The sequence below is a fragment of the Nomascus leucogenys genome, chromosome 6, assembly GCF_006542625.1.
Source record: "Nomascus leucogenys isolate Asia chromosome 6, Asia_NLE_v1, whole genome shotgun sequence".
Lineage (NCBI taxonomy): Eukaryota > Metazoa > Chordata > Mammalia > Primates > Hylobatidae > Nomascus > Nomascus leucogenys.
Window position 1 is genome coordinate 52,834,230 of NC_044386.1, and position 15,457 is coordinate 52,849,686.

Below are 15,457 nucleotides of genomic sequence, written 5' to 3' on the forward strand. Positions count from 1 at the left end.
AATTTTTATATTTACATTTAGTTTATAAATTGAACTTCTACAAATATATATACAGAGGATGTGTTTATATTCACCACTACTGCTACTGCTATTTGCCGAAATGAGGCCTGACTTCCAATTACAGTCATAATTTCTTCGTGAGAGAGGAGCATCTAGAAAATATGTAGGCAGCATTGGACTCTCTTTTCTTTGATGAGTACATGTAACTTATATATAGTAATGTCTGACAATAGTGTAACAGCATTCTCAGGGCTACATCTCTCATCAAGATCAGAAGAGAAAACTTTTTCCTTCATTCTCAACTCGCCCCACCTTGAGGTTTCATTTAGATGGATGCATTTTTATTGAAAACAGATGCTGTTGTATTTATGCCCCTAGACTCTAACAGTGAGTACATTCTAAGTTATTTGTCTGGGCTGGATAATTAACCTTGTCAGTTGCCACTGTATATCAGATGAGCAAAAGACAGCTTTAAATTTAAGGTGCAATTCATAAATTACATGTAAGACATTTAATATCTACTTGCCCTGAAACTGAATAATCTAACTCTGATAGAACTATCTTTATGAGTTGGAGTTGTTTTTAGGTTATAAATCACCATTGAATTTATAATTGATATTGTATTCTTGAACATGTTATACATAGTTATTCGGGGTAGTTGTGAAAAAATAGTTCTTTCCAAAGGCTTCTTAAAAAAACATTTTAAGTTTCAAAGAACAATAAAGTTGACTCTCGATAGGCCAATGTATTTCAGAAGTTGTACTGTAGATCTAAATTTGAAGCAGAGAATGTTGACACTGAAAGGGGCAAAGAACTCAGCTAGTTCCACACTCTACATTATATATTAAGGAATGGTGTCTTGGGTGTATTAAGTGCCCTGTCTGAGGCCATTCAGACAAGACTGCTCAAATTTACCTCTTTAACTCACACTCTGGTGCTTGCTGAGCCATATTACATTGTCCTCTTTCCTAGATGAAAGTTATTATTCTGGAATAGATTTTCAGGCCATATATATATACACACACACATATATATATACACACACATATATATATACACACACATATATATGTGACATTAACTTAACAAGCCATTAAAGTTTATCACATGCAAAACCCACATCAACGATAGGTTGTATTTTATCTTTTAGGCTTTCTCAGTTTAATACATTCAGCTTCAGAATATATAATGAGCTTCAAGATTGAGGGGAATATAGTCCTTATGACTTGTGCAGTCTGTGTTTTGTTTTCTGAAATTATGATGGCTTCCAGCCTGAACTAGAATTGAGTTTGTCTCTTGCTTTTCACTCAGACAAGTCAATTAACAGGAATGGTCTATGGATGTGGACTAGACAGAAGATTCTAATTTAATGCTCAGACTGAAAGAAAAATCATTCGAATCTTTTTATTGATGCTAAGAAACCTATTATGGTGGTGTATCCAGTGGACCAAAAGCTCAGTCTGAGTATTACTTAATCCTTTTCCACACACACACAAATTTTCCAGCTACATGTGAAAGTCAGCAGCAAGATAAAAACAGACTATTTTGGCTAGATTTTTTTTCCCTCTGCCATCTACTATTACATTAAATTTAGATAATGGTTTTTTCCTTCTAGTATCAATGCAAAATTGATACTAGAAGAGAATGTCCTGTTAGTGCTGTACATTCTCTGGCCTGGAGACTGGTGTGAGACTGTCTTACTCTGGTAAGAAAGTAATCAGGAAGTACCCTGAGAGCTCTTGGCAAGCTGGGTTCACTTCTTCGATGTCCTTGCTCCTTTCCGGTTACAGTGTCTCACTGTGGAAATGGCATAACTCTGGGCATCGGCTGGTGTCTAGATGGTCAATAGAGGGAACCCAGGAAGTCTGGCCCGTAATCGCTGAATATGTGCCCTAGAAAGATGTTGAGTATAACCATGGGGTTCTGTGCCCTTGTGAAAATGTCCTGGTACCTTTGCCATTGCTTTGAGTGACTTTTTAAAGGTAGCTTCCTTTAGACTTGGAGGGGAAGGAATTGAGTACTTTTCATAGAATTTTTTCAAGAAAAACCAATTCCATCAAATTGGCTTTAGCAAATTCACAAAGTGCTAACCCTCACTCTCTCAGATCTGAGAATGCCATTGTTTGAGTTGCTTTCTGTGAGATCTTCCTTTTGCAGAATTCTCACTTCCTTCCTAAAATGTCCCTCTTTCCAAAAACTAAAAAAAAAAAAAAATGTTATGGAAAAGTGTTTTATAAATACATATAATTGGAGGACATTTTGATATGTAAATTAACAAGCTGAAGGGATTTAAATAACAATTATTAAGTTTTCATACATTTAAGAAGGAAAAGATTGAGATTTATAGCTGTGATTTGAGAAAAAAGGCAACAGAGTTCATGCCCACCTTCTTTGTTGATCTTTCCAATGACTGTAGAGTATGCATGCTGAAAGAACACATGAACCTTTTTCTTTGGAAACCAAGTCCGTATTTGCATAGGTTACTATGGGAGGAAATTAAGAAATAAAAAGTGTAATTAAGGGATTAAGTTTTATTTCTAGAAGAAGTCTGTTGGATTCCTAATTAACCACTAATATTTTGGGATTTAGATTATCGCCAGCCCAGCCTTTAGCAATTATAATAGCACTGCATGATGCAGAGGACCTTTTTAAAAATGTAGCTTTTAAATCCATGCACTCCATAATATGTGAGCCAAAAACCTCAGGACTTCCCCTTTCCAAAATAGTGGCATATTTATCTCATGGCTACTTACTGTTAGGGGCTCTTATTCTCTCAGGAGCTAAGGAGAATTCCTGGGGCAGCTTAATCCACTACCACAGATGGGGCTCCATCCTCTTTCAGCTGGTTGCAGGCCCTAGACTTTTACTTTTTCAAGGTAACTGGCTCTCTCTATACAATTAGTTGAAAAAAAAAAATCTCTGGTGAAGGTGAAAGAGCCCTGGAAATAAGGCAGGCCTGGCCCCCATCCTTGATGCCCCGTGGTCAAGTCCCTAATCGTTTGTGTGATCTTAGGTAAGTGAGTTACCATCTCTGAGTTACTTCAACTTTCAAATGAGGGGGTTGAACAAGATGCTATGTGGGGGTTCTTTCCAGTTCCAGAATTCAGACTCCATTTTCAAGTTGTGATCAGACAGCGGATGCAGCATGAATAAAAGCTGGCGTACGTCGTGTGACTATAAAATAGTATGGCTGATATTCTTGTCAACATGACTCGAAGAGTCAGCTTGTTTAGTTTTTAGTGATACATTTTACACTGGGTTGAGTTTGTACAGTCAAACAAAGTTAAGCTCACAGGCTCAGTGGCATTCGTGATCATTAGTGTGTCACATGTTACTTTTAAACAGCTGCCACAGTTTTTAGTTTTCTTCTCTCATTGTATTAGTATCTAGGCAGTCAGGATCAGGTTAGCTGTCAGGATCAGATTTCTGTTGTCAAGTCCACAATCTTGGATGGAGCTTCTAGATAGCCAAGTAACAGATGGTGATGCCTGTCCCAGAACAGACACCAAGCTCCATCCATCTGCCCTCCACACTCTTTCCTCCCATTCTGCCAGAGGAACCCTAGGATAAAGGGGCTTAGGCATGGGAATAATGCTCTGGGAGAACAGATGAGACGGAAGGATGGGAAGGAGCAGAAACAAAGGACAGGTGACGAATAAGGAAGGAAGAGATCTGCCATTTGTGACCCTTCTTAAGGTCACAGCAAGAAGCCAGTGGGGTCATGGACAGCTACCGTGGGACAGCTACTCCCCAGCAGCTCTGCCTCCTTTCCTGCCTCAAGGAAGCAGGGAGAAATGTCCAGAGCATGGAAATAGCTCTTCCCAGCCAAGCACCACTCCCCACCAGGCCTCCCCACCTGGTTTACTTTCATGGCTGACATTTGACACAGCCTGATTTATAGAAACTGAGAAAGTGACCATTCTCAAATTCCCTCTTAACTTGGGATGCCTCAAATTCAATTAAAAGGAGATGAACACAGAGTGGGAAGAACTTGGAGAAATAATAAATTCATATGAATGAGTTTCAGAGTGTAAGTCAATCCAATTCAAACACCTTATTCTGGCCTTTGCCATCAGGAACTTTCCACCGCGGCCTGGTAATAGATAGAACTCTTGCTTTTATTTGTTACGAAGCCATGCCACTGAGAAGCAAGGTGGTTTAGGAAAGGGGAAAGGCACTAGACACCTGAAGGCAAAAGGGTGTGTCACTGAGAAGGGGACATATTAAGGGGAATTTGAAGTCATTTAAGCTCCTTCAAATGTAACAATTTGGCCTAGTCCCATTTTATCTTAATCTACATGAACTCAAGGAGGTGTGCACTATGACATATTTCCTGACCTGCTGGCTTTCAAAGGCATGTACCTCGGTGGAAACTCCCCACACCCACCCTAAAAACCCCTGCCAGTTGGAGACTTGGGTTTAGCCTCACTTGATAAATGATGGGCCTCTTTGCTCTTATTTCAGATTTGATTCATGTCAGTTTTCTGAAGGCCTCAGTGTAATGCAAGAGGTATACCTGGGCACCAGAGGTATAGAATCGGGCCCACAATCCTACCCGCATTATAAGGATTAGATGATTGGGTACACATAAAGCATTTTGACTGTGCCTAGCTCTCAGCACATGCAAACTCTCATCATTAGTGTTGTTTTTATTGTTATCTTCAATAAAGGGCCCAAATCTCACTCAGCCAGCATGGAAAAGATGTTTCCCCCATTCTGCCAATGTTAATTCTATTATTTAAACAAATTTTTCTGCCATGGGCTGTCGTTTAAACTTTTTGGATATTGGTGTACGCTAAGTGGCCTTAATAAGAATGGTAGCTGTCATTTATATTAATGGATTGAGAAAAAATATATAATACCACATTGTCTCCTCATGTGATCTTTGGCAGGTGTTGTAGGACTCAGATATTAACTTTTAGGGACACTTTGAAAAAGTGTACATTCTTCTTAATTATAATTATAGCTTCTTCTATCCTTAAATGAAGCTTTGAATCCTGTAGGCTCTTTGACATCCTTGCTTTTTGTTTGTGTTAAGTAGAAGTGTGGCTGCCTTGGGATATTATGTGGGTAACCCTAGGCTCTGTCTGCCCTTGGCAGTTTCTCCACCTGACCCTTTCACAGACTCTAGTGAAATTTATATCTGTCAGAATAGGATATGCACCTTTACCATTACATAATTTTGCAATGACAGTGCTGTTTATGTTAGCATTGACTCTAATATAAGCAGTGAAATATTGTTTGGTTTAGCCTGTAGCCTAGCATGGAAGAATGGTGATTTTGGTTTTAAAAAGGTTAAACTGCATGTAAACACTGTCATTGCTGCCTTTTTTACTAACAAGGTGAACTTGAGTCAGAAGATACTTGAATCTGGTTCACTTAGAACTCTATTTTGTTTTATAAATGAAGAGAGTACTTAGCCTGTAGAATAAATGTTCTTATTGGGGGTTGTAAGTCTTTCCCAGTTTTAACGGTGTCAGCCTGGCCATTGTAATACTCCCAGGAGGCCTGGGTCAAATGTCACCTCTCCCAAGGTCAGTGCAGAAAGCTCTATTTGGTCTCAGAGAGGAGGCCATGCAGATTCCCTGTGCCCTGAGTTTACTTCTAGCCTAAGAAGGAAGCTGTCATTTTTTTTCTCTTCTTCTGCTGGTGCCGTATCTGTTGACATTTGTCAGTGTGTGGGTCAGGCTATTGAAAATCTCTCCTTGAAGGAAATAGTCAAATTTGTCCTAAGGGAATTTTACTACTTCCTTGATGGAAACCAGTGGTGTCAAGCCCTGAGGGCTAACCCCAGCTTTGGCCTCCATAGCATTCAGGATGTTTATTAGAGGATGTCCTTGGGATTAACACCTGCAGAAGAGAAGAGGAAGAGGCAAGAGCGTGCAGAGAAGGCAGGCTGGGGTGCAGCCCATCAACAGCCTCCATCGGCCCCAGAAGGAATTGGGGAATTGGAGTGGCCTTCAGTGTTGTCTCCCATCGGGGCAGGATGCACCAGACTTTGATCCTCCTCCACAATTGCTTATTGGGTGTGGGGTGCCTGGGAAGGGTGTGACCTTGGGCGAGGTGGCTCTCTGCGACTCAGGCAATCTTAGAAGGGGCTGAGAGCCAAAGACTGTCTGTTGACAGTATTCCCAGCCTCCCGGGCAGCAAGTCCCTCTTTGAAGGGGACATTGGTTAGGGCACCCAGTGTCCATCACAGTTCATTCACCAACCACAGAAGACCATCATAATGGTAGTTTGGGGCCACTGAGAACACCAAGTTGGCCAAGTTGGGGTCAGCACTCAGACCACAAGATCTCCTCTGTAGGATTCCAGTATCTGCGTTGTGGAAAATAGATTGAAAAGCAATGCAAGAAGTGATACAGAATATAAAATAATTAGTAGGAGAGTTTAACTTAATGCAAAACATGGAAACAAAAGGAAAACAAAATTTAAAATAAATGACATTTGTAACATTAACATGCTATAGTTACTTGGTGAAACAACAGTACACAGTTTTGGATTTTAAAGGGGGGTGATTTCATTTTGCCCTAATCTGTTGAATTTGGTAAATCTTTTGGGTAAGTCTGTGTTGAAAGAAGCAGCATCTACCTTTGAATTGACTGTTCTCCATGCAGTTTTTACTTTTTAAAGATGGTTGTTTCCAGGGACATGATTTGACTAGTGTTAACATCTGAATCCTTGTACTGACGAATGGTTTTATATTGTGTTCTACAAATGCTGAGACTCTTTTTTTTAATATTCCAGATATTGATGAATGCAGCACCATTCCTGGAATCTGTGATGGGGGCGAATGTACAAACACAGTCAGCAGTTACTTTTGCAAATGTCCCCCTGGTTTTTACACCTCTCCAGATGGTACCAGATGCATAGGTAGGTTTAATTACAAACAGCATGCATGGTTTGTATAAGTCAGTTCCGTAACAAACAACTTTCTAAACAAGCTTGTTAAGGGGCACATATAATTTATCAGTTGAGGTAAAATGTACATTTTTGGAAAAGTGTTAAACAGTTGACTGCCCTCTTAAAGAACAGAGGCACCTTGTGGTCTTTTTTGGAGACGTTTTGCCTCCCATAAAAGAGGGATGATCCAGGAGACCTTACAGATAGCTTCAGTCTATTAATTAATGTTGCAGTCATGCAGCATTAAAGCTTGAAGCCATCCCAGGTGTCTCTCTCTTTTTACCCCCCACCCTCAGTCATTCCCCGGAACCTATGTAAATTTGGCCTGAATTTTTTCAATAATCTCTTAATTGGTCTCCCTGCTTCTTGGCTTCTGTACAATCCATCTTGTCAGATTTATCTTCCTAAAATAGTGGTTTGATTAAATATACTCTTGCTCAAACCCTCAGTAGTTTTCCATTAGGACTTAGAAATCAGTGGTTTTCAGTCTGTGTCCAATGGATCCTTCAAGTGTTTCAAAGCCCTCAAGGGCTGCAGGGATTGGGAAGGGCACAGAGAAAGGGGAGAGAGCTGAGTGGAAAGGGCTCTTGTCCCCCCACACTCCCACACACATTCTAGGCATAGCAATTTCACTTTATCTGCTGTGAGTGTTAGGCTTCCATGTCAGGTATCAATTAAATAAGGGGTTCTATTGCTTAAAAAATAGATTTGGCTGGGCGCAGTAGCTCACACCTGTAATCCTAGCATTTTGGGAGGCCAAGGCGGGCAGATTGCCTCAGGTCAGGAGTTCAAGACCAGCCTGGCCAACATGGTGAAACCCTGTCTCTACTAAAAATACGAAAATTTGCCAGGCGTGGTGGCGGGCACCTGTAATCCCAGCTACTCGGGAGGCTGAAGCAGGAGAATCACTTGAAGCCAGGAGGCGGAGGTTACGGTGAGCTGAGATCACGCCACTGCACTCCAGCCTGGGCGATAGAATGAGACTTCATCTGAAAAAAAAAAAATAGATTTGACAGCTGCTGGATTTAACAATTGTTAAGACTTCTTTAAAAGTGCAGTGTTCTAGATTAAAATTCAAGTTCCAAAGTGCACAGTCTGATATTTAAGGACTTTAAGAGAGCCTCAAACTACATGAGGATTAACACATATTTACATATCAGATGGTTCACATTTTGAAAGTTATTTTCTTTTTATCAAATATATCGATACTAACTTTTTACAAAGGAGGAAGGGAAGGGAACTAAGATTCATGGATCACGGGGTATGAGGTGTTTTATGTAAATTACTGACTTGATGTTCATTTCACAGCAGTATTGTAGATGGGAAGCAGCTGAGATTGAGAGAGGTTAGATAAATAATGGCCCAATAGTTTAAGTGGTTAGTGAGAGAGGGATCTGGGATTCCACCATGACCTGAGTGCACAGCCCAGACTTCCCTCATTTTGCCTCCTACCCCTCAACTCTGGATGCAGTTCACTCTTTCTTGCCAGATCCCTAGGCCAGCCCCGTTTCTTCTTTGGAACTCTGTTATGCCCATAATTAGCAACTTGTCATACAAAATGATCCAAGTGACCTTTCTGCCTTCCCCGGTGCTCCTATTTCCCTCCATGGTAAGCAACAGAGACCCCCAAAATTATCCCTAGTGATCAGAACATACAAATAGCCCCTGACAGTATAAACAAATCTAAGGCTTGTTCGTAAGACAGTTGTTTGGAATGAACAGGTCTCACCAATAGAAAACCCCCTGTGTAGATAGTGGTATGCAGTATCTTCCATGCACATTTCTTCTAACCATAAAATTCCAACTGCCACCTTCTGCCACCACATTCTGAGACTCTCAGACCTCCCAGCCCTGAGCTCCCTTTGTGTTCTAAGCTCTCTTAGTATTATTTTATTTGTTGTTCTGTGATCTTCCTGTGGCATTTGTAATACTGCCTGTAGGGTTGTCTTTTTATATTGTTGTGTTCTCTCTCTTCGACTCCTAGGAGTCATAAAGATGTCCTTTCCCTAGTTCGAGCCTCACAACTCCTAGCTCCTGGTTTTACACAACCATGTTCATGACAGGTTAGGAGAGGCCTTTTGACAGGCTAGGACGACCTGCAAACACCTATTTAATCCATAATATATTTGCTTCGATATAATGTGATTTCTGGGTCCTGAGAGTAAGGGCCAAGTGACTCAAAAGGGGAGAAAAGAGTGAGATTTCCTCCTCCTTTTCTGCCAGATGTCTTGGCCAGGGCAGATTTAAAATGGAAGGTGTTTGTGGTTCCTTCTGTGACCCTTTATGTCCCCTTAGCTTGGCTCCTGAAGGTCTTCAAGTTATTCTACAGCCACCCCTTACCCTCTGTACAAAGTGACATACCACCACAACGGTTCCCCCCCACTTGGTGTGGCGCTGCTGCCTAACGAAGTGAAAAACTTCAGGCTGGTGTGTCCTGGGGGTCATTTACTCCAAATGGTTTCTGATTTTCAGTTTTTTCCTTCCTTTACTTATTAGCCTGTAGGTTTTCATTAAAATTATAAGTTATATAAATGTGTATTTTTAACAAAGGTGCTTCTTCAGCAAAAAAATAAATTAGAAAAATTATTATTATATGTGCAGGTGCCATCTGTAAATCAGGGACTGCCAGTAACCCAAACTTGATTTGTAATTTTTTTTACCCCCAACATTCACCATTTTGATCAAGAGTTTGTGACCCATTGATTTAATATATAAGTCAGCCAGATGGGCAATAACATGCTATCATAGTTGATTTGCAAAATAATAGACATTAGCCCATTAAGCTTTTGTCATTGGCAACTGTAGGCCCTAGTTTTGCTCTGAAAGATAGCCCATGCTGAAAATTATATGTACAAATTCCATAATTTGGTCAAGTGTTTACACTGGGTTTGACCACCGAATTCATTTGAAGCTGGGATATAAGCCAGTTTTGAATATCTCTTCCCATTCTCAACAGTCTTTGGTTTTCATGCACCAAATATTTACTAATTCCGAAGTATATAAAGTATTAGTGGTTTTAAGGCATTACAAATTAGAATGTAGGAAGTTCAATTTCTCTGCCCTCTTGACGGGGGAGGTACCACCTGAGGCTTCACAGAGAGCACACTTGTCTATACTCCCTCTCCAGCCGTTTATCCTGGACCAGGCTGGAATAAAACTTGTTCTGCCTCTTTGGTGAAACTATTAGTCTGACCAGAGGTACAGGAACTGGAACCACAAAAAAATTCTGGAAAGCACATTTATACTGGCTAGTGGTTTTAAGTACTTTTCGGAAATAATCTTGTATCCTTTAAAACTGACCCATAATTTTCTTTTATGGTTTGTCTAGGTTTGTTTAGCCTTCTTCACTTGATGTTAATAATTTAAATGTTTCTAAATTAGCCTTGTTTTTATTTTATTTTATTTCATTTTATTAATTTATTGAAACCTCAAGACATGAGGGCTTTGTGTTCTTAAGAATGATGTAAATGATAACAATTACAGGTATGACCCTCTTTGAGAAAACTTGAAATTTAATATTCAGACTTACAGGAAACCCAGGGATGGATTTTTGGCTATGAAAGATCTTTGCTTTACAAAAGGATTTAACCCTTATATTCTTTTAAATCAGTGGTCCCCAACCTTTTTGGCACGAGGGGCTGGTTTCGTGGAAGACAATTTTTCCATGGAATGGAAGGAGAGGATGGTTTCAGGATGATTCAAGCACATTACCTTTATTGTGCACTTTATTTCTTTTATTATTAAATTATAATATATAATGAAATAATTATACAACTCACCATAATGTAGAATCAGTGGGAGCCCTGAGCTTGTTTTCCTGCAACTAGATGGCCCCATCTGAGGGTGATGGGAGACACTGACAGATCATCAGGCATTAGATTCTCATTGGGAACATGCAACCTAGAACACTCGCATGCGCAGTTCACGATAGGGTTCACCCTCCTATGAGAACCTAGTGCTGCCACTTATCTGACAGAGGCGGGGCTCAGGCATTAATGCCAGCAATGGGGAGTGACTGTGAATACAGCTGGAGCTTCACTCATTCACCTGCTGCTCATCCCCTGCTGTGCAGCCCAGTTCCTAACACACCACATACCAGAACTGGGGATTGGGGCCCCTGGGGGTTAGAGACCCCTGCTTTAAATAACGAGCATATTGACAATACTATTTGCTTTTCAAAATTTAATTTTATATGATCTCTGTAGAGATATAGTTTACTTGAAGAGAGGTACACCCTCAGCACATGTCTGGCGGTAAAGGTGTTTTGCATTTTGCTACCTGCCTTCACTGTTTCACGGTAATATCTCAAAGGCATATGGAGCAGTTAGGTTTTCCTATGTCACAAACTCTTTTGGCAACCCAGAGTTGCACTGCAGTGTGTGGGATGTCATGACAGTTAGACATGATGTAACCCAATAAAAGTGATATAGAAATGTGTCTTACCATGTTGCTTTGAGAAGACACTTTCTGCCAAAAACAACAACAACAAAATCCTTCTAGAGCTATTGTATCATATAGGACTAAGAACTTGGAATCATGTGCCATTTCGAAGTTATAAATAACTAGTATCTTATAAAATCTGTTAGGGCCCCAAGACAAAAGGAAATCTTGATTAATAAGCATTGGATCTAAATGTAAAGTGGCTCATTCTTCAAAAGTAACAACAGCAACAAAAACTTATGTCTGACTGTCACAGTTGCAGTCTGGAAAATAAGAAAGATCTTTTAGAAATGTAGACTAAATGTTGTTTTAAAATAGATTTACGTAAATATTTTCCTAAAATGGCTCGAATTAAGCAGTTTGAAACCAGTCTCTCTTCAGCATAGAGACATGTCTTTATAAATAATTAACTGTCACTGCTAGTGATTTTCTTAGTCTCTCTTTTCCTATGGCACACATGGTTTTAATCGTTCGTTCCCACCTTGGGTATGTAATGTGGGACTTCAGCCAAGTGCACCAGCACACGGGGGCAAAAGGTGTGAGACCAGGGATTTCTGACTGAGCACTGTTCCTGTGCAGCGCTTGCAGCTTCCCTTCCGGGGGGGCAGAGGTGTGAGTTAATCCTGCCGTAGCCCAAGTGTGAAGTATGGAGCTGCTGGGGCAGGGGAGTGTTGTTACAAGTCTGATCTCAGTGATGTGTGTGTGTGTGTGTGTATGTGTTTCTTTGTCCTCAGATGTTCGCCCAGGATACTGTTACACAGCTCTGACAAACGGGCGCTGCTCTAACCAGCTGCCACAGTCCATAACCAAAATGCAGTGCTGCTGTGATGCTGGCCGATGCTGGTCTCCAGGGGTCACTGTCGCCCCTGAGATGTGTCCCATCAGAGCAACCGGTAAGAGCCCTTCCAGTTATCTGCAGAATATCCCGTCCCAGCCCTCACAAGCCCAGTGGCAATGTGCATGATGCAGATGTAATGGAAACCTGGGAAAATGAGTAGACTCCAGGAAATACAAGAGATGACGTCCAGGGAAATTTCCCTAGAAAATGCACACAGAAAAAAAAGGGGTCTGTACAAAAAGTGCTGTTTTCAGGTACTGCTTTTTACTTAGCTGGCTTATTACTACTAAACAGAAACCTTTTGGGGAAGTACTTATTCTCATTTTAGTACTTAATGGCTCTCATGTAGTACTCAAAAGCTCAGCAGAGTAAAACTCAGCTTTCAGAATATTTCAGGTAAGTTGTTCAGGAGACACATTTCCTTTTTCCTAACATTGGACTCTTTCCTTCCTGCTAAGTCCTGCTTATTTTTTTTTTCCTTCACAGTATCTCTTTTATCTGTCCATTTTTTTATTTCCATTGGAAGCATATTTTCTGTAGTCTGGGCTGTTCCAGTAGTCTCCTAACTAGTGTCTGAAATCCACCATTGCCATGTACCTTTCCCAAAGTATGAGTCAGTGAAGTTCAGTTTGAAAAATTGTGTCTAGGGGAGAAAAAGGAGACACCTTTCGACTAATTGAGCCTATTTCGAAACACCATGTTGTACACAATGAATGCATACTATTTTTATTCGTTAGTTTAAAAATTCATAACTAAACAAATACATAAATACAGCACACTTTCGTTAGTCCAGAAAGATGTCCAAAAATATTTCCCCAGGATGAACTCAGGCAATATATAGTGGCCAGTTCACTCCATTTCTTGCAAAGAACATTTGCTACTTAGCACAGCATTTAGAGTCCCCAAATCTAATCCCAGTTCATCTTTTTAATTCTTGTTCTTTATAGTAGTTTAAATTATATGATTGAGTTTTCATTGCACCCAATCTGAGCATTTCTAAATTCAAATTGGTTTTTTTTCTAAAACTTCTTGCCAGTTGAGGCTCTTTCTCCCTACTCCTGCCATCCTTGCATGTTATATATCCTCTTGTCTTATTAAGGATCTGCTCAAACATGACCTAATCCATGAATGTCCCGAGGTAGCCACAGCTGGAAGTGCTCCCTTCTTCCTTGTGCTCCCGTGGTTCTGGCTGGTACTATCACTATGGCATAAGTCCCATATGTGTGTTCACATCTTGCTCTTTTACTGGTTGATCAATCTCAGTAGGAAATCTCATTCATTATTGTAGTCTCGTATTTCTCATGCTTTTTACACTTCCACAGTATTTAGCAAAATCTTGCGTATAGGAGGCATTCAAATAGAGAGAGCAACTTATTAGGCAACATCTTTCCCACCAATTGAGCATATTTCAAAACATCACATTGTGCACAAGGAATATATACAATTTTTACTTGTCAATTAAAATAATAATACATAAATAAATACATAGATGAAGTTTACCTTCCTGAGTACAGTAGGGGACCATTTAGTAGATCACTGTTTAGAAGCACATGACTTTCTACTAAGACAAGGCTTAGGTGCCAGGAGAATGGCTTTTAAAATGCATATGTTAACGTAGGAATCAGCAGCTTTGATGTGGATTCCTTCCTATGTTGAGGCTTTGAATAGAGAAGAGAACTAGAGCAGGTTTAGGTGTCTGCAGGAAGACCTACTTTGGGACAGTTGGAGCAGAAGACCAGGTTCTTGTGTGTGGCTTTACAGGGAGCTGTCCTCCCAGATATACCACTGAGAGATGCACAGCCCTGAGAGGCCTTGGGCAAAACAGATTTATAGAGCAAAATAACTTGCAGGTAGGTTTTTGTTTCTCCAAATGTTCCAGTACCAGTGCTACAGAGATCTGGGCTCTTACAGAGAGTGATGCAGGAAGGATTTTAGATTGGCCAGCTTTTCATTCTTTGAAAAATAAATCAGCATCATCTTGGGTTAAGTGGAAATAGGAAAGATGGACATCAGCTTAACAAAATTAGCCCCACATTGCTGATCCTGAATGTAAAGGGGCAATGAGAAGATTACTAATCTGTAAAAAATAGGAAGAAATAGAGGATTCAGTCTGATACACTTTCCTAGAGAGGTTAAGATGAATTTAATGGCATTCTTAAAGTAAAATACCAACCTAATTAGCAGAAATGCTGATAAGCTATTCAATTTCTTTCATATAAATTCAAAAAGTCTTAAAAAGAAAGGCTGAATTGGTACCTACAAATGCTTGGAAGCAAAGTGAGTTCCTTAATATAACTGTCATTTAATTAAATTAACACATAGTTAATGAATTCCTGTTATGTGCAATTTGCAGGGCAAGGCTGAGAGTGGGAACTAGTCATGAGTTAGAGATGATCCCTGACTTCAAAGACTACATAGTCTTAGTGGTGGGAATTTGGTGAGAGCAGGTTCCCAGGGAATGATGGATGTGGCACGTAGAGATGATAAATCTATAGGAAGAATCACTGTTGGTTGACAAACAGGATTGTGACATCCTGAGTCAGGGAAGCATGAACAGCATAGAATTCCTTTACAAATACATTCAAGTACGTCAGTATCTCTGTAATTTGAAATTCCAGTTAAATCGTAATTAAAATACTGTAAGAGAATTCTCTGGAAACACAGACTTGACCTGAGCTGGAAATGTCAAATATGAATGAAGAAATTTTAGAAACAGACCAGAAAGTACCAACAGTACTTTCATATTTATCCTCATGTAAATTGGCAGAATGTCCCGTGAGGTTGAAATATGAATGCATTTCAGTAAGACCTATTACTGTCTGAAAATAAGTTAAATTTTAGTCTGTAAGGAAAAGAAAAATATTAGTCTAATTTCTGTTAATGGCTGAAACTAGCATAGAAGTTATCCATGAGAAAATCACTGTACAACTGTGAAAATAAAATTACCAACATCCTAGCAGAGAGGAAAAAATGAAATTTAAAAGTCACATAGGTTACTTATAGAAGGCAACTATGATAAAACATGGCTATTTGTAGGCAACATGAAAATGAATAAAATAAATACATCCTTGGAAACCTGGATACTGCTTAAAAACACCTTTTTGGAAGCCCAGAACAAATGGGTTGAAACCTAAAGATGATTTATTTGATAAAGACCTGACGCTGTGAAAAACAGTAATCATCCTAAAAATGTAGAATCATAGGGAAGCAGATGATGAAGTCAGGATGTCCTCATTCAGAGGGTCACTATGCAGCATTCATACCAGACCCGCCACC

General features: G+C 39.9%; 1 protein-coding gene across 1 annotated transcript in view; it reads left to right on the top strand.

Annotated features, from left to right (window-relative positions):
- FBN1 (fibrillin 1) overlaps positions 1-15,457 on the top strand; it is a 238,356-nt gene that overhangs the window by 112,374 nt on the left and 110,525 nt on the right. Inside the window, exons 9-10 of the mRNA XM_030814124.1 lie at positions 6,748-6,873; positions 12,078-12,236. Coding sequence (XP_030669984.1) covers positions 6,748-6,873; positions 12,078-12,236 — 285 coding nt within the window. The remainder of the gene's footprint in view (positions 1-6,747; positions 6,874-12,077; positions 12,237-15,457) is intronic.